Below are 19,340 nucleotides of genomic sequence, written 5' to 3'. Positions count from 1 at the left end.
CAAAGAAGAGTTAATTTTATAACTCAAGATTTATAGAACAATGACCAAATTCTGAGGGAAGACCAAAGTGGAGATTCAATTTTATGAAAGTAAAAAGTTATTTTAGGCTTTATTTCCAATTTAGAAAACACATAAAATCATAAAATGAACAGAAAAACAATTCCGTTGCTTGCCTCATCCATTTACTTTACTATGAACCCCAGCTCACCTAAGAAAACTGCAGTAGCATTGAGTGAGTTAACAAGAGAAAGAGTAAGAGTGAGGTTGGCAACCACAGGAGAGCATTCACATCTATCCTGTCACCTTCACTGTAATAGGATTGATTACATGAAGGCAGAGCCACGGCACTATAAGACACATCTATAGGCACAATAATCTTCAGTGTATATATACATATCAACTTATTGTCCAGCTGTTTGTGGTCATGTGTGTTATAATCAATCTCTTATGAGTGATGTCAACATCATCAAAGAAAAAGTTTAGGGTCTGAAGAGCTGCTACTGACAGAATCAGCTTTTGGTCAGACTAACATTTAAAACAATGAAATATTAAACCAAACAGTATTTTCAAGTCTGCCTAATTAAAATATTACCTAGCCATTCAAACTAACTGACTGGTCTTATTTTGGCAATAAAACTTTGAAGTAAAGGATTAAATATTATTAAAGATTACAGGCATATATCATTTTATTGCACTTTACAGATATTACATTTTTTTACAAACTGAAGGTTTGTGGCAACCCTCTGTCCAGCAAGTCTACCAGCACCATTTTTCCAACAGCATTTGCTCACTTCATGTCTCTGTCTCACATTTTGGTAATTCTCACAATATTTCAAATTTATTCATTATTCCTATGTTTGTTATGGTGATCTGTGATCAGTGATTATGACTTTCTGAAAGCTCAGATAATGGTCAGCATTTTTTTTAGCAATAAAGTATTTTTTAATCAAGGTATGTACATTGTTTTTTAGACATAATGCAATTGCACATTTAATTGTCTACAGTATAGTGTAAACATAACTAGACAGTAAGCTTCTTTGGGGCAAGAGCTACAAGATCCCTATTATTACCCCGAATGTTTAGAAAGAACTATTTTATTATATCCTGTACCCACCACTAGCCATAGACCTGGTACAAATAAATACTACATAAAATACATTTATAGAACGAAGAATTCCTCGTAACGCATAGAATGCAGTCTTGCTTCAGTCTCAATCCCATTTTCCACCTTGTAGGCAGAGAAAAAAAAATTTTGTTTTTCATGAAGGCACCAAACAAACTTCATTGCTCTCATGCCAAAAACCCTTTCACGGCTTTGCAATGCCATTTAGATAAAATTCAAAGTTCCTTAGGAAAAATCCTCTTTATCTGTCCCCAGCTTACCACTTCTACCTCTGGCCCTCTAACCCCACCTCTCCCACACTGTCCCAAAGACAGGGAACTGGTGTTCTGCTGCCTCAAAGCCTGGACACCCAGAGCTCCCTCTACTTGGACTGTCCTTGATCCAACATTGCTCTGCGGATTTGTCTAAAATGCTACCTCCTTCAAGAAGTGTTCTGCCCATCTCCCATCTTTTTTAGCCAGCTTGCCCTCATAGTACTTCTGGGAAAGAATGAAAATTTTGTTTCTCTGAGAACAGTGGTGACCAAATATGATAGAAAACTAATATAAGGGGCACCTGGGTGGCCTAGTTGGTTGAGCATCGGACCCTTGATTTCGGCTCAAGTCATGATCTCACAGTCATGAGATCAACCCCTGCGTTGGGCTCTGCACTGGGTGTGAAGCCTGCTTGAGTTTCTCCCTCTTCCTCTGCCCTCTCCCATGCTTGTGCTTTCTCTCTTCAAAAACAAAAACAAAAACAAAGACTAATATAAGTTGGAGGGAGTAATTTCTGGTGTTAGGATGACTGCAGAACACGTGATTTGGGATTATATTTAAGAGGTTGTACTGTACAAATATTAGAAATATCTAATTTCTTGAATTTAGGAATTTATGAAGGTCACAGATTATATTCTCTGTAAAAACCAAGGATCTGGAATATTATATTATATATATTATATAATGTCCATATTTTCTCACATGCTAGCAGATTCTATGTCATATTAAATAACAGTGACATAAATAAAACACATCTACTAAAACAATGGCCTGTATTACCATATGTGTTCATAAATTTCTGTTTCCTCAGAAGCATATCTAACACAGATGTTTGTTTTTTACTGTAGTATTTATGTCATGTTTCTTAACTTTGATACCTTTTTCCAAATGGAATGCTAATATTATTTCATTTTGTTGGTATAAAATTAGTTCTGTGAGAACTGAAGCCTTATAGGTACATGGGTCACCATAAAATTACCATTCTCAGTCTCAACCTCATTATGACTTAGGAGACACTGCAGGAGTCAAAAGCAAATGTACGGAAACAGAAGGATAAAAGAAAATCACATAAGTTCTGATTGGGAAAATATAAAGGAAGTTGTGATAAAAATATTAGGAAGTCAGAGATTTGAAGAAGCAGTAGAGAGTCTCTTGCTGGCTTCAGAAGCAAACATGTTGTGAACTGCCTATGGAGGAGGTCAGATGGCAAGAACCCGACAACTCCAGGAGCTGAAAGCCTCCCCAGGCAACATCAAGCAAGAAAATGGCAATTTTGATCTTAATCTATTAAGGAACTAAATTTTGCTCACAACCAGGGAGTGTATAAGAGGACATCAAGCCTCAGCTAAGATCATAGCCCCAAATGAAATCTTAAGCAAAGGCCCCAACTAAGTTCCCCTAGACTCCTGACCCACAGAAATTATGAGACAATAAATTTGCATTGTTTTAAGCCACTGACTTTGTGGTAATTTATTAAACAGCAATGGAAAACCAATACATTATGCTTTATAACCAAGAAAATATTGCTGTTACATGTGTCTGCTTACAAATCTCACCTACATCAAACTTTTTTTTTTTTAAATACACTTTCTTTTCTATATAAGCTAGCAATGAGCTTCCATTTTCATGAAATCTGGATACTTCAAATTTGTTATCAAAGCATTTTATCTGCAAGCTTTCATTTAATTAAAAATATATCTGAAAGAGAAATCTGAATTTAAAAGTGTATTTCCTTAACTTTTTGGAATCATATTTTATTTTATTTTTTGGGGGGTATGGAGTGGAGGAAGGAGCAGAGGGAGAGGGAGAGAGAGGATCTTAAGCAGACTCCATGCCCAGCGCAGAGCCTGACACGGGGCTGAATCTCACAACCTGAGCCCAAATCAAAAGTTGGATGTTTAACCAACTGAGCCACTCAGGCGCCCCTGGAATCATATTTTAAAAACATACTATTTTAGAAAATATTTATTATATCCTATGCTTAGAAAAAAAGATATATATTTAACATACTTATCTTTTCAGTATTTACATTAATTACTAAAATATACCATATTAAAGAATACATCATTGTTGTGAGAGCATACTGACTCATTATGTCAGTATTTTCATATGATATGTAATATGTGAAGAAAAAAGAGATAGACAATTCACAATCAAAATGTCATTTAAGATTATATAATAATAAATTCTCCAATGTAACAATCTTTTTTCATATCTAAATCTGTCATCTAGTGAAGCTGGGGGAAAGAGTTTGGTGATATTAACCATCATACAGTCACAGGGCAAAATAAGCTACCTTTTAGTATTTTCAGAATGTAACAATTCAAATTTTGTTCTGTGCTTCTGTCAAACAGGAAATTTGTAACTAAGATTTTTAACACTCAGAATAGAGATTTGTATTGTCAGTTGCTTTATTAACCTTTTTTGGTACAATTCCAAACAAATTTGGTCTTTTAAAAAAAAATCTACTTTAAGTTAGCCTACCTTCCACACTCAATGTCCCCATTTTAGACTCCAGGAAATCAAATAATGTGCTTGGTGCCGAAGGTCTTGCATTTCCCAGTTCCTCTTCTTCTTCAGATCTTATTCGCCCCCTTCCTTTTCCTTTACCTTAAGAAGTAAAGCAAGATATATTTATTGTACATGCAAAAACAAAAGGAGAAAACACTAAAATATAATCATTGGTCACCTTAAGTTTGATTTTGTATTTTTTCATATTTTTCTGTTTATTCTACATCTTTTAAACAAAAAAGTTTTTAAATGATTATATTAACTAGAACCTTTAGTCCTCTAAATGATCTATTTGGAAATTTGAATTTGTTCATGTAAATTATCTTTTAAGAGAAAAAAATCATTTTTATAAAATTTTTCTTTAACCACCTATCCTTTAAAAGAATATAGGATTAAGGCTTGAATGACTAAAGAATAACACTAAGTAAAAGTCCTGTGCTTGTTAGTTTTAAAAAGTTTGCAGACTAGTAATTTATGTAAGGGGCACAGTTCTAGAAATAATGAATAGAGCTACTCACTTGATATCATATTTTCTCTACTACTTATAACAACCCTGTTAAATAAGATATTATTAGACCTACTTTACATAAAGATGAAGATAAACAGACTTGGAGTAACTTGAACAAGTCTCGGTGGTTCCAAAATTGGTGCTTCTTCCACTTACCACAAAGAGAAATCAATTTATAACCCCCACTCCCCCACAATAAAACCTCAGCCTGGAAAGCAAACAACACTATCTGGCACATTGCTTAATGAATTCTACCTCTCAGAGGTGGTCCTGTAACAGGTTTGTGTTTATTGCTGTTAAGAAGTACATTCAGTGCTGCTTCTAAGTTGTTGCCATGATCCATAAGAGCTTGCCTCGATGCTTCTTTACTGAAGCCCATTTCTGTTATGTGTTTCAGAGCCTTCTCATCAACCTGTAAGAAATTAAGAGGAAAGCTGTGCTGATGGCCATAAATGAGCAAGGTATAAGTTTTCAACTATACTGTTTTTTAACTAAAAATTACAGCTCCTGCTTATGGAAAAAATGTCATACTAATACAATATTCACTTGCTGCTTTTTCATACCAACAGTCAAGAAAAAATCTGTATGATATGTGGGGCTGTACCTCTAGTACTCTCTGACTTCACAACTATCATTACAAATGCAAGGAAGGAAGGAAGGAAGGAAGGAAGGAAGGAAGGAAGGAAGGAAGGAAGGAGGAAAGAAAGAGAAAGGAAATTGTGTCAGAATAAAGCTTCTGAAAATTATACAGTGAAAACTATATAATGAAAATTTTTCTTGGTTGATACTTCTATATCCTCAAAAGTCAATGTATTAATAAGGTACTTCTCCAAAATTGCAAAGTATAAAATGAAGTTAACAAAATGGTACTATCTCAGTAGCTTTATTTTTTCTTAACTCTGTTTCAGTATTCTTTCTATATTCATTAGCAACACTATCTATGGTGCTTTGACAGCCTGTACCTCAAACAGGAAAATCTACTCATAAATGCCAGAACCCAAAATCTCCTTGAAAAATCTAGAGCTGAGTAGAATTCAAGAACTTTTTACATAATACAAACATATCCCATAAAGAAACTTATTGAACCACTGCCAGCTGAGGAATATATAACTAACATATACATCTAAGAGTTAAGATTGATAGGCTTTAAGATAACATACATATCACATACATGTTGCAGACAGCCACTCTGATACCTTTGTAGACAATGATAAAAGCACAGTACTTTTCTCCAAACCATGACTGCATCCTTCAAACACAAAACCCTTTCTAAACACAGTAGCTATTATCAATAGATCAGAGTTGACAAGTGAGAGAAAATCTAGATCCTTACTATGCATATGCTAAAGTAAACATAAAAAGGACTGGACATCAAAACTAAAATGCATCTTTCCTATTCAAAAACTTATCTGAATGTAAAAAAAAATTATCAAACTTTCTAAAACTTTTCTCTCCCCCAATTATCTCTCAAATAAATACCTAATTAAGAATATTGTTCCATACACAGAACTTGATCAAAAATATTTTTAATAATCAATTAATACCTGATCTTGGTATAATTTATTCTACCTTCCTTGAGGATCTGATTTGCAGTTAACCATACTCCCAGTCAAGGAACTGGCAGGGCCCTGCTCTCTCTGAGAGCTGTAGGGGAGACCACTGCTCGCCTCTTCTAACTTCTGTTGTTTGCTGGCAACCTTGGCATTTCTTGGCTTGTAGATGTACCATTCTAGTTACATGGCCATCTTCTTGCTGTGTATCTTGTCACCTGCCCTGTTTATATCAGGCTCTCAGTCTACATTTCCCCTCTTTGTAAGAAAAGTCATACTGAACTAGGGCCCACCTTCTTTTCTTACTTGATACCTCTGTAAAGACCCTCTTTCCAAATATAGTCACATTTTAAGGTACTGGTAGTTAGGACTTCAACACATCTGGGGAGGTACAATTCAACCTATAATACCACCTATTATCAAAAATTATTTTAAGAACCTATTGCCTGACATTCCAATCAAATCTTCCATAAATTGTTGAAAATAAGGAATTGAAAACTGTCAACCTGCAAAAGAATTTGGTACTTAGTCATTAGAATAACTGATGTACATTCAAATTTATACTGGTATTACAAATTGTCCTTTTGATGATCTTCAGTTTTGAATAATAGCTTTGCTGGATATATGGTTCTTGGTTAACACTTTTTTTTTTCCTTTCAGTACTTTCAAGATATCACCCCACTGATTTCTTGCTTTCATGGTTTCTGATCAGATATTATTCATATATCTTTCAGGATCCCTTGAATTTGATGAGTTGCTCCTCTCTTGAAGCTTTCAAGATTTCTCCGTCTTTAGCTTTCCACAACTTGATTATAATGTGTCTTGGTGTGTCTCTCTCAAGTTTATCCTATTGGAGTTCGCTGAACTTCTTGGATTTGTAGATTCAAAATTTCTCTAATTAGGGAATTTGTGGCCACTGTTTCTTCAGACAGTTTTTCTGTTCCTCTGTCTCTTCTCCTATTGGGATTCCCATACATAATGTGTATGTTGGTACATGTGATGGTACCTCCATAAGTCCCTTACCCTCTATTTTTCTTCACTCTTCTCTCTGCATCTTAGACCTGATCATTTCAATGCCCTATATTAAAGTTCACTGATTCTTTCCCCTGCCTGTTCCAGTTTGATATTGAAACTGCTAATTAAGTTTTTTTTATTTCAGCTACTGTACTTTTCTGCCTCAGAATTTCTCTTTGGTTTCTTTTTAATAATTTCTATCTCTTTTTTTCTCATTATGTTCAGTCACCAATATATAGTGCATCATTAGTTTTCGATGTAGCGTTCAGTGATTCATTAGTTGCCTATAACAACCAGTGCTCATATTCCCCACTTGTTCATATATTGTTTTCTTGATTTCTTTTAGTTCTTTGTCAGTGGTTCCCTTCAGACCTTTGAGCATATTTAAGATAGTTTATTTAAAGTCTTTGTTTAGTAAGTCTAATGTCTGGGCTTCTTTAGGGATGATTTCTGTCAATTTCTTTTTTTCCTATGAATGGGTCATACTTTGCTGTTTTTTGATATGCTTTGTAATTTTTTGTTGTTGGGAACTGGACATTTTGAATACTATAATGGCAATAATTTTGAAAATCAGATTCTTCCTCCTCCTCAGAGACTGCTGTTTTGTTTTTTTTTTTTAAGATTTTATTTATTTATTCAACAGAGAGAGACACAGCAAGAGAGGGAACATAAATAGGGGGAGTGGGTGAGGGAGAAGCAGGCTTCCAGTGGAGCAGGGAGCCTGATGTGGAGCTTGATCCCAGGATCCTGGGATCATGACCTGAGCTGAAGGCAGACGCTTAACGACTGAGCCCCCCAGGCACCCCAGAGACTGCTGTTGTTACTAGATGAAAGCTGCCATTGTAAGTTTGTTTAGTGACTTTTCCAAACTTTCTTTGCAAGGATTATATTTCTTGTGGTATATGATCACTAAAGTCTCTGTTCCATTACCCCCATGGCCAGCCAGTAACCAGCCTCTTTCTTCATCACTCATTATTCTGGACGCTCCAGTGTCTGAATACCAGGCTCCAGAGTTCTAAAATAGTTGTTTCAAAGAGTAGTTGTTAGCTCAACAGTTGTTTGGGTGGCGAGCCCAATTCCTGGAGCACTCTACTCCACCATCTTTGTGATGTCACTCCCTTCATGTGTTTAATCCTTGTCACAACCTCAAACTGCTGATCTCTGATGTTCTATAGCAAGACATTTCCTAAAGAAATATTCTCAATTTACTAAAGTTTGAAGGCTTCTTTAGTTAGGGACCATATTTTTTCAGCTCACTATATCTACTCTAACCTGAAAAGTGACTTTTCTAAAAGAATGAAATGGTTGTTATGTTCAAGGGAGAGATAGCCAGGCCCACAGTTAATAAACCCATTCTCCTTGGCCAATCACTGATTTAGAAGTGGACATGTGACCTAGCTCTAGTCAATAAGACATAAATGGAACTTTATGAAGACTTCAGAAAATATTTTCTTATCTGATAAAATAGACCTACACCCTTTCCTTCCTGCCTTTGAACATTTTGTGTGAAGATTTAACACACAGAGAATCCTGTAACCCCAAGAAGAAAGCCAAAAAAATCACAGAGATGCCCACCAGAGCTCCAACATTGTTATACTGCTGAATTTATCAACCTTTGTAACCATCTACTTCTGAATTTCTAGTTATATGAAATAATAAATCCCTATTATTTAAGCCAGTCTTAGTATTCTGAACCCTACAGATAAAATCATCTCAAGTCATTTAACTTCTAAAGGCAGGGGAAAATGAATTATTGCCAGTTCCCTTATATCTGAGGATACTGCAGCATACCAGAAATAACTTTGACTCCTACCATTTATCTTAAAAATCCAGGTATATTTTGCAAATGAAGCCATAATATACATATACTTGTTCTAATATATTTTTCCCAAAGAGTGAAGCAAAACAAAACAAAATCACTTCAGACAAAATTTGAGAAAGATGTGGGGAAGGGAAGGAAAGGGATGTCCCTGATATATCATCTTATAGAATATAATCTCTATTAAATGTCCTCTATTTAATTTAATGGCTTTTTATCTATCCATTCCAAAAGACATTATTTGGACATTAGAAATTTACGTAAAATGGAAGTTTTAAGTAAATCATCTTTCAAATAATCCAAATTTTCCATAAATTAACTATAATCCTTAATGAAAGCCTTCTTAGAATTGTAAAGTCTATCCATAATACAATAAAGAAAGCCAGTGGTAGTTATGAGAAAGAATACAAAAATCATCAAGGTAAGGAAGAACACATTAATTTTGTGGTTGATTCTTTAGCCTTACCAGTTCTCTATAGACACCTTCATGTTTCCCCTCAGATTTGGTTGACTTTTCTTTTTGTAAAATTTCTCTATTTCGGTTACCAGCAGCACTCATGTTGAGATTACTTCTAGCACCACCACCACCTCCTCCAAATGTCTTGGTCTTTTGATAAGAGAAAAACAAAAGAGATGTAAATAAATAAATAACATTTAAAAATAGCTCTAAAGACTAATCTACAACTAAAAACACCTAGTAAAACTGAAGCACCTAAAAGCTTCTTGATTATGTTTTACATGAAAAAAATGAAATGTTAACTAATTCTTTTTAAACAAATATCTACTGGCCATAATCTCTTCTTTCTACAAGTCCCTGTGAAGCAATAAAAAAATTACATTAATTGAAATCTTTAAGTCTTCTAGGCAAGTCATCAGAGTAAACCTAAGTAGACAACAATATAGAAGAAAATAAAACAGTACCAGCTTCATGGAGATTAGGTGTTAAAATAATTCTAGGGTACAATACTTTAGTGATATCATGAGGCCTGGGTTATATAGCAAGTCTTATCTTTATCAAGGCATTAAACATGTCTAGGAATCGGTTACATGAGGTCTGTGATCCAGTAATATGATTGTATAATCTTTTTCTTTAAGATTTTATTTATTTGAGATGGAGAGAGAGTGCATGCGCATGAGTGGAGGGAGGGGCAGAGGGACAAGTAGACTCCCCGCTGAGCAGTGAGCCCACAGTGGGGCTCAATCCCAGGATCCTGAGATCATGACCTGAGCCAAAGTCAGATGCTTAACCAACCAAGCTCCCCAGGTGGCCCTGACTGTATGATCTTAAAAAGTAAACAAATAATATGAATTTTAACACTGTATTAAAACTTTCATGACTAATTTATTATTTATATTAACTACATAACATGCCATCTTACCAACTATGTGTAAAAACTTTAAAGTCCATTATTTCTTATTTTGCCTGACTTATTTGAATAATTATGTTTAATCACATTTGAAAATCTGATTTGATCTCATTTTTATCAAAACTACTGTGAAAAGACTAGAATGTAAAGAACATTAGTTTGGAAAGATACAAAATCATGACTGAAAAGCAACCCACTACTTTACTTGTACAATATCAAATTAAACATTTGGTTACACAATATCTTTATAGTTCTAATAGATCTAATAAAAGAGGAAGAAGTGAAAACTTGCTTTTTATTAGTGATAATAATAGTTTTATGCATATTTTTAAATTATGACAGTAAGAAAACATCCTAGATATAAATTTACATAACATTGGGAAATTATTTTGAATCAGATGAAAATATAAAGAAACAGAACCTGAGAAACAGAAAAATGATATGAGATAAGCATTAACCAGACAACATACTAAATATTGATTAGGCAGTTGATGCACCACAGTATTTAAATTTTATTTAAACCGAAATTAAAACCACATCTTCAAAGACCAAAAGTGTATAACTAGATTCATTCATTTTTTTGTTTTATGCAATTGGAATGTCTTGACAGTCATCACTTATAAAACCATAATGAAAAAATATGAGCTTATATTATTATGATATAAAGTTTATTAGTCTGGGAGACAGTGTAGTATATATAGTTAAGAACACAGGCTTTAGAACTTGAGGAGACTCGGACTAAATCTTAGCTCAGCCCCTTCCTAGCTCCTGCCTTCAGCAAGTTACTTCTACCTACTACAAGACAGGTTTCTTCATTCTTAAAACAGGGATAAGAAAAACCTACCTATTTGGGACATTGTAAGAATTAAATGACATCAACAACACAAAGTCATCAATTTAGTAACTGGCACATGGTAAACACTCACAATCCATGGCAACATTAACTGTTTTGCTTAATGTATTAAAACATAGTTACCTGAGAACTCTGGACACTGACATGTTCCAAATTAAATATATTTCTGGAATTTAAATTCCATAACCCCAAAAGTACTTTTTCTTTGGGTACTAGTGAAACAGTCCCATCTTCTGGATGCTTTTCTTTATTATTTTCTTTCCATTTTTATGGATTAAACAATAGGATAAATTTTCAGAATTGCTTTTCACTGTTTTATAACAGTTGCCACTCACTAAACATATAAATATTTAGAAACAAAACAACTTAAACATTACCCATAAGGTAAATGGTATTGTCCTTTAAGAGTGACACCATCTTGTCCATAGTGTACAATTTAGGAATTCATGAAATCATCATGACCATGAAACTCAAGTGAGCCCTTAATGCTCCCTAGCAATCTTACTGTATTCCCCTAGCCCATCCACCCTCTCAGTCTTCTAGACCACTACTTTACATAGTCCCCTTGCTCCTCAAACCTCCAACATCTTCTCCTCCATTGTTACTATTGACCTTGCTTACTTCCTCACTGAAAAAACTGAAATAATCATTACAGAACTTGCATAGATTTTCACCACATCAACCCACCCACTGATATCTGCATACTCACTTTCTCTTAGCACTGTATATTTTATCTTACTACCATCCACAAGAATGTCTAGAGGAATCTAGAGGAAATTAATTCCCCAACTCTACATTATTTCTCAGACCACATCTTACATGATCTTTCAACAGCTTTTGACAAGTTCAATACCCCTTCCTCCATGATGCAATTTCTGCATTCTTTTGTTTTGATCCTATCTTCCTGGTTGTACCTTGGCTGGTTCAACCTCTTTCATACAACCTCTAGTGCTACAGGGTTCATTTGTTACCCCTTTTCTCTTCACTTCAGCACTCATTTGGTGATCTCATTTGGCCTCATGATTTTCAAAAGGCATCTATATATGTCTACAACTTCCAAATGCAGATTTCTTCCAAACCTCACTTTTTCAATTACACTCTTCTGTCTCACTGCCTATGAAGCCACATGGATGACTAACAGGCACACTTCAACATCAATATGTTCAAAACAGAATACCAAATCTTTATCCTCAAACCCATTCCACCATAGTCTTCTCCAATTCAAAGTAAGCAACTCTAACCTGCCAACTTCTTAGGGCAAAACCCTTGGAATCATTCATGACACCTCTTCTCATGCTCAGTATCTCAGAAATCGTGATAGCTCTACTTTTAAAATTCCAGAATCTGACCACTTGGCACCACCTATACAGCTGCCATCATCATCCTGGCTACCATTATTTTTCCCTCCCTGGATTACTTTGATAATTTCCTAACTTGTCTGATTCAATTTTCTTCTCTAAAATCTACTCTGAACCTAGCAGCCAGAATTAGCTTTTTAAAGTTGATGTTACTGCTGTGCTGAAAACCCTCTAAAGGCTCTCATTTCTCTCTGAATAAGTTAGTGTTTTTAACATGACTTACAGAGACCTACATAAGCTGACCTCCATTATCACTCTTGACTTTATATTCTACTTCTTGTCCCTTTGTTCTCTCTGCTTCCACTGGCTACCTTCCTATTCCTTGAACATATACTCCTTCTTTAGAACATTTGCAAAGGCTTTTTCTTCTCATGTAACCATATAGCTAATTCTCTTACTTCCTTCAAGTCTTGGCTCAAATCTCATCATCCTGAGACCTAGTCAAATTACTGTATTTAAAACTGAAATCTGTAACTTACTTAGCATGTTTATATTAGTATCCTTACTAGACTGTAAACTACACAAAAATTTAAAAGAATTTTCAATTTCTGACCATCCTATTTTAGTGCACCCCACCCCCAACTGGCACTCCCAACTCCCCAACCTACTCTACTTTTTTTCTTCCTATAGCCCTTAACCAACATCTAAACTACCCTATAACTTACTTTACTCAGTGTGCTAATAGTCTCTCTCTTTTACTAAAATATAAGCTTGATATGGGCAGGGATCTTTTGCCTATTTTGTTCATTGATTTAACCTAAGCATTTAAAACACACCGTAGGGGGCCCCTGGGTGGCTCAGCTGGTTAGGTGTCCAACTCTTGATTTCAGCTCAGGTCATGATCTCAGGATCATGAGATCGAGCCCTGTCAGGTTGGGCATGGAGCTTGCTTAAGATTCTCTCCCTCTCTCCCTCTCCTTTTGCCCCTCCCACTTCTCCACGCTCGCTCTCTCTCTCTCTCAAAAATAAAAAATAAAACCCTTCCTAGTATATAGATTTTCAAAAAATATTTGCTGATTAAGGAATAAAGGAAAAAATAAATGAAAATCATGGCTTGATCATGTGCAGTAGATTCCACCAAATCCATGTGTTTAAATGGATGATCATAAAACATCTTTTCAGAACAATTACAGTGTTATATGATTTTGCTCTTCAGACATTTAAATATAAATCTGTGTGTGTGTACTTAACTATAGAAAGATATATAGATATAGGGATAATCTACTATAATGCATATAGGTTTAGTCCTAGATTTGCCACTGAGTAACACTAAGCAAGTTCAGTTAGTTTTGAGACATCAGTTCTCTTATATATAAATTGAGAAGTTTTAAGTTTCTTCAGAAAACTAGGATTCTTGGGGCGCCTGGGTGGCTCAGTCGTTAGCGTCTGCCTTCGGCTCAGGTCATGATCCTGGGGCCCTGGGGTTGAGCCCCACATCGGGCTCCCTGCTTGGCGGGAAACCTGCTTCTCCCTCTCCCACTCCCCCTACTTGTGTTCCCTCTCTTGCTCTGTCAAATAAATAAATAAAATCTGTCAAATAAATAAATAAAATCTTAAAAAAAAAGAAAACTAGGATTCTTTACTTATCAAGTATTTATGGAAAATATAATGGGATCAATTATAACTTGAAAAAAATGAAGCATATTACAGTATAACTATATTCCAGTAAAGAGCTATAACCACATCAAACAAAATTCTGGGAGGAAAGTTTGTGTGAGAAAAATGTATATCAAAAGAACAACTTTCCTATAATCATTAAGGAATTGATATATACCCAATATACTCTTTAAACTCCATAATTTTAATAGCTTTTTGGGAAAGAAGAAATATATTTTATGTGAACTATGCAAAATGCATTAATTTCAGAAGCATTAAAAGTGATTTTTTTAAAAATGTATCTTAGCACATAGGAAATACTAAAGAATAGCAATAGTCACATTTATTGAATGCTTTTAGTGAAGGAAAATTTGATCTGTGCCATGCAGGATTCTAAATATTTTAAAGATTATCGATTTAATTCTCCAGCAACCATATGAAGTGGGTACCATTATTATCCCCTTTTCATAGATGAAGAAAAGTAAGGCACAAAAAACGAAGTAACCTATCCAAGGTTGTCAGCAGTATATGCTTCTGGGCTGTCTGGTTCCAGAGCTTGTGCTTTTGGACCCACAAGTGACAGATGATAGAAAGACATTGCAGGAAGAACAATTAAAATTCAGTAAGTCTCTTATACTTCAAATTTAAATAGGAAAGCAGTGTTAGCTAAACTTCTAATGAATAAAGGAAAGTATTTCAATCTCACTGATTAAGAAAAGTCTGTCTAAGCAACGAATTCATGAACAAAAATTTCTTACCAAAGTCTAAAATCAATTAAATAACTATAGAAAACACCTATTTCAAATAAGCAAGAAAGTTTAAATAATTAAAAGAAAACCATTTGGCTGTTAGAGCATGATGGATTGTGTGTGTGTATATTAAGTACATATGACTCAAAGAAAAAAATGATTTTTTACTAAGTAGATTGAAGAATGAAAACTAACAAAAATATTAATCCTTGAACCACTGATTTATCCTCTGATCTTTACCTGCATTCCTCAGAAGTGGCATTTAGCCCAACTAACATAACTAACTCCGCTATAATGCAAAGTGTTGCGTTCAGTTGTTACACTATTAAGAAGAAAAGGAAGAGGGAGAAAAGGGTAGTCTGTTAGCAAGAACTTTCAAGGAGAGGGCATCTGGGTGGGCTCAGTCGGTTAAGCGTCTGCCTTAGGCTCAGGTCATGATCCTGGAGTCCTGGGATCCAGTCCTGCATCCTGCACCGGGCTCTCTGCTCAGCAGGGAGTCAGCTTCTCCCTCTTCCTTCTCAGCTCCCCCCACCCCCAACTTGTGCTCTTTCTTTCTCTCAAATAAAAAAAATAAAAAAATAAAACAATTGTCAAGGAGATTAAGAAAAAGAACATTTGAGGGCGCCTGGGTAGTTCAGCTGGTTAAGCAACTGCCTTTGGCTCAGGTCATGATCCTGGAGTCCCGGGATTAAGTCCCACATCGGGCTCCCTGCTCAGCAGGGAGTCTGCTTCTCCCTCTGACTCTCCCCCCTCTCATGCTCTCTATCTCATTCTCTCTCTCAAATAAATAAATAAAATCTTTAAAAAAAGAAAAAGAACATATGAGCAAAATGTGTAAGCTGAAGACTCTGTAAGTTACTGCGGCATTTGTACTGATGAAATATGCAAGAAGAATGTCAAAAAGTTTGTTGAATTAGTTACCTTATATGAAAAGACAATAATGATTATGAGTAACCTAAATAGAACATACTGACAAGAAATAAGAGAAATTTATAATGATTTAGTTTCTTACTTCTTTGCTCTTTGCAACTTCTGCAATAGCAGCAGTTCTTTGCTTTTCAAATTCATCATTATCATTTGTCGGTTTGACAGGCATTGTAACTTGCAATGTCTTTCTTCGGTCAAGTTCTCTACTATCCACTTGGACGTGAGATATGCACTTCTGGTAATAATAAATAAAAATAAAACACTTCAGTATTTCCAAAAGTGATTCAAGTTTTTCATAAGAAAGTAATACCTCCAAAGAAATATTTGTGTCAGTGACAACAACTGAGAGCTCATAAAAATATAATTCTTTCCCACAGATTAAAAAAAAGGTAGAAAATTGATTAAATTAACTTATAAATAAATGTAACTGGTAAATAAAATGTAAAGCTACATAAAAATGTGGCCATCTAAAATAGGGCACATATTTAAAACATACATTGAACCATTCTAGGTTGCATTCTAGGATAATAGAACTTGAAATAATTCTAAATTTCAAACAGTCTATACTACTGTACAAGAACAGCTAAGTTCAGTTTTTTATTAAGAGCTTGATTTTGGGGGGCGCCTGGGTGGCTCAGTTGGTTAAGCGACTGCCTTCGGCTCAGGTCATGATCCTGGAGTCCCGGGATCGAGTCCCGGGATCGAGTCCCGCATCGGGCTCCCTGCTCGGCGGGGAGTCTGCTTCTCCCTCTGACCCTCTTCCCTCTCGTGCTCTCTATCTCTCATTCTCTCTCTCGAATAAATAAATAAAATCTTTAAAAAAAAAAAAGAGCTTGATTTTTGTATTATGCCAAAATATGCATATGAAGATTATTTTAAGTAGTATGGTTATTTTAAATATGATAAGCTGTCTCTGAACTTATAAACCAAAATCTAAAAACATACCTGTTCTCTCAATCAGGCCACAAAGTTTTTGATTTTTAGTTTCATAAGATAAATTAAGAAAGCTATCACTGCCTAAAAATAAGCCCCAAGTTCTGTTCTCCCTTCCAATCTTGGCAGTAAAAATCCTATAAAATGAACCTTGTCTCAATTTAACAATAAAAAAAGGAAAACATGCTCTCAAACAAATATATTAAACAAATACAGATTTTCAGCAATATAAGTATATCCTGTTGATGCCAGAACACACCCAGCGTTATCTATCTTTAACCCATGCACGAGGCTAAGACAAACTGAATAAGAATTTTTCAGAATGGACTTTATAAAAAATATTATCAAAACTCTAACTTTTATAATGTTTCCTAATTTAAAAAACTAAAAAACAAACACTCTTTATAATCCTGAAAATTATTAGATTATAAGTCTCTCTGAGCAATTCATGAAAGAAATATTATCACCAAAATGTTTAAGAGGAAAGCAAATTCTTGCAAACATGTATTTATTAGATTCAAATACAAATTATTAGACTGTTTATGCTCTGTTTCCATTCTGAAGGTTTATTACATTAGTAGAAGAGAAAATAGCATCAACATGGATCAGACTATAGGGCATCATGCCTCCTTTCATCTTCACCATGCGTGGCGCCAAAGCATGGTAAAAGCGGCATATTTTTAAAGTATTTTCAAAATAGCCATAATGCAAGAATGACTTTAATTTTGAGTTGACTCTACAAAAAGATTTTTGGAAAGCATGCCAGTCAACTGACTGTACCCATTTATCTGCTGACCAGCCAGATGTCTTTTTCACACCAAAAAAACAAAACAAAACAAAACAAAACAACTACTGTTACGCTATAGCTCTATTTCCCACCTGTTGTGGAACTCATATTCACTCTGCACTAGCACTCTACAAGAAAAATAAAGAGCAAGCACAAAGGCAGATTACCAACAGCTGGTGCCATCAAGAAGCAAAGAGAAAGCTGCCACAGGCATTATTCTCAGACTCAGCAGGGATAAAGCAGGGAAAGGCTGCAGGAGACTGTTGTGGATACAATTTGATGCTGAGTACAATAGGGAAGACCCAATATACCTGCCAGCCAAGGCGTTACCTCAATGTAACATTTTGCAGAGGTTGGGTTGAAAAATAGGAAGTAGAACACTTTTAGCTTTTATGAGAGAAGGATCAGGGCTGCTGTGGTTAAAAAAATAAACACCAAATAGAAATGAAATTAAGTTCTCGCCTGAGGTGGGTATTTGGATCAAGGCAGAAGAACAAAATCCAGGAGAGGACAGCTGGGACGACAGGCCCTACTGAAGTGCAGTGAGGCCTCTGTGTTCTCACCTTTATGTCCCATCCTTCTGTTGACACTTTCATTTTCTCTCTCCCTCTTGTGTTTCTACTGACAAAGTGGGAAATTACAGCATACATTTGTCTTCTTTCTTTTGAATTTCTCTCTCTCAAAAAAAAAAAAGTCCCCCCCATCCTATCTTAATTAGTTCTAAGTTGCTGCTCTTCAGGTGTGCCTTTTAATTCCTTCAATCTGTGGGTTAATAGCTCTTGAGAAAAGAATCTACACCAACAATTTAAAGAAAAAACTCCACAATTATTAAATTTCTGTATTTAATATATTTCCACTTAAGTCCCATGACCTCTAAATGAATAGTTCAGCACAAAACTAAACACAGTATTTCCACATAAGTCCCATGACCTCTAAATGAATAGTTCAGCACAAAACTAAACACAGTTTGAATACAAATGAAAACCAATTTTTGCTGATTAAAATTAATCTGCCAACATGAAAGTCATTACCTGTCCAAAAGGCACAAAAGGAGGTGGTCCACCTTCAGTTCCAATATTACTTCTACTGTGTTTTGACAAGCTCTGTGAGAAAAGTGAGTCACAAAACAGAAATTACACCATTTACAGTGTACCAGGAATCCACTTACTTTAGTAGATTATACAGAACAGGAAAAAAAGCCTTCTATAAATTATTTCAAACTACATAAAATGTTTTATGTAATTACGCTAATGATTAGGCAAAGGTTCTTCCCCACCTCCCCATACTAAAGTATACATTCAAATACAATTTTCAAAGTACCTACCAACATGCTCCCATAAAAAGAAAACAGTTAAAAAAAAAAACAAACCTCCTCAACAAGGGGTAAATTCAAGACAACATTGGTAACAAGAATTTCACTTTTTTTTTTTTAAGATTTTATTTATTTATTTGAGAGAGAGAGAGAATGAGAGATAGAAAGCACGAGAGGGAAGAGGGTCAGAGGGAGAAGCAGACTCCCCGCCGAGCAGGGAGCCCAATGCGGGACTCGATCCTGGGACTCCAGGATCATGACCTGAGCCGAAGGCAGTCGCTCAACCAACTGAGCCACCCAGGCGCCCACAAGAATTTCACTTTAAAGCATATTAAAACTATAATCTGACAGACAAATATTACCTGGAAATGATCTTCAAAATAAAATAAAATTTAAATAAATAAATAAAATAAATATAAAATAAAATAAAAATAAATTTTTAGACATAAAAACTATTAGCAAACAACATACTTGTGATATTGTGATAAAATAAATAAATATATATGTATATACATATATATATGTATATACATATATATACATATATGTATATACATATACATATATATATATTTGGTCTTCTTCCCCAGTTCCTGGAACAGAGCTCCTAAAACCCTTGGAATTTCCTGAGTGATAGGGGTGAGAGGAGCATCTTCTGTTACTCATAATAAGCTTCTTT

The 19,340-nt window shown here is 35.0% G+C and overlaps 1 protein-coding gene across 2 annotated transcripts in view; it reads right to left on the bottom strand.

Moving 5' to 3' along the window:
• Positions 1-19,340, bottom strand: part of TDRD3 (tudor domain containing 3) — a 160,369-nt gene that overhangs the window by 57,796 nt on the left and 83,233 nt on the right. For both annotated transcript variants that reach the window (XM_028105088.2, XM_028105098.2), the window contains exons 6-10: positions 18,381-18,452; positions 15,715-15,864; positions 9,246-9,386; positions 4,652-4,808; positions 3,862-3,987 (exon numbers count right to left, since the gene is read on the bottom strand). In XM_028105088.2, the coding sequence (XP_027960889.1) occupies positions 3,862-3,987; positions 4,652-4,808; positions 9,246-9,386; positions 15,715-15,864; positions 18,381-18,452 (646 nt within the window). The remainder of the gene's footprint in view (positions 1-3,861; positions 3,988-4,651; positions 4,809-9,245; positions 9,387-15,714; positions 15,865-18,380; positions 18,453-19,340) is intronic.

Source organism: Eumetopias jubatus, unplaced genomic scaffold (genome assembly GCF_037043125.1).
Source record: "Eumetopias jubatus isolate StellerSeaLion01/CBP00866 unplaced genomic scaffold, mEumJub1_p1.0 scaffold_3, whole genome shotgun sequence".
Lineage (NCBI taxonomy): Eukaryota > Metazoa > Chordata > Mammalia > Carnivora > Otariidae > Eumetopias > Eumetopias jubatus.
The sequence above is the reverse complement of the archived record's forward strand: the minus strand, read 5'-3'. Positions and strand labels throughout refer to the sequence as shown.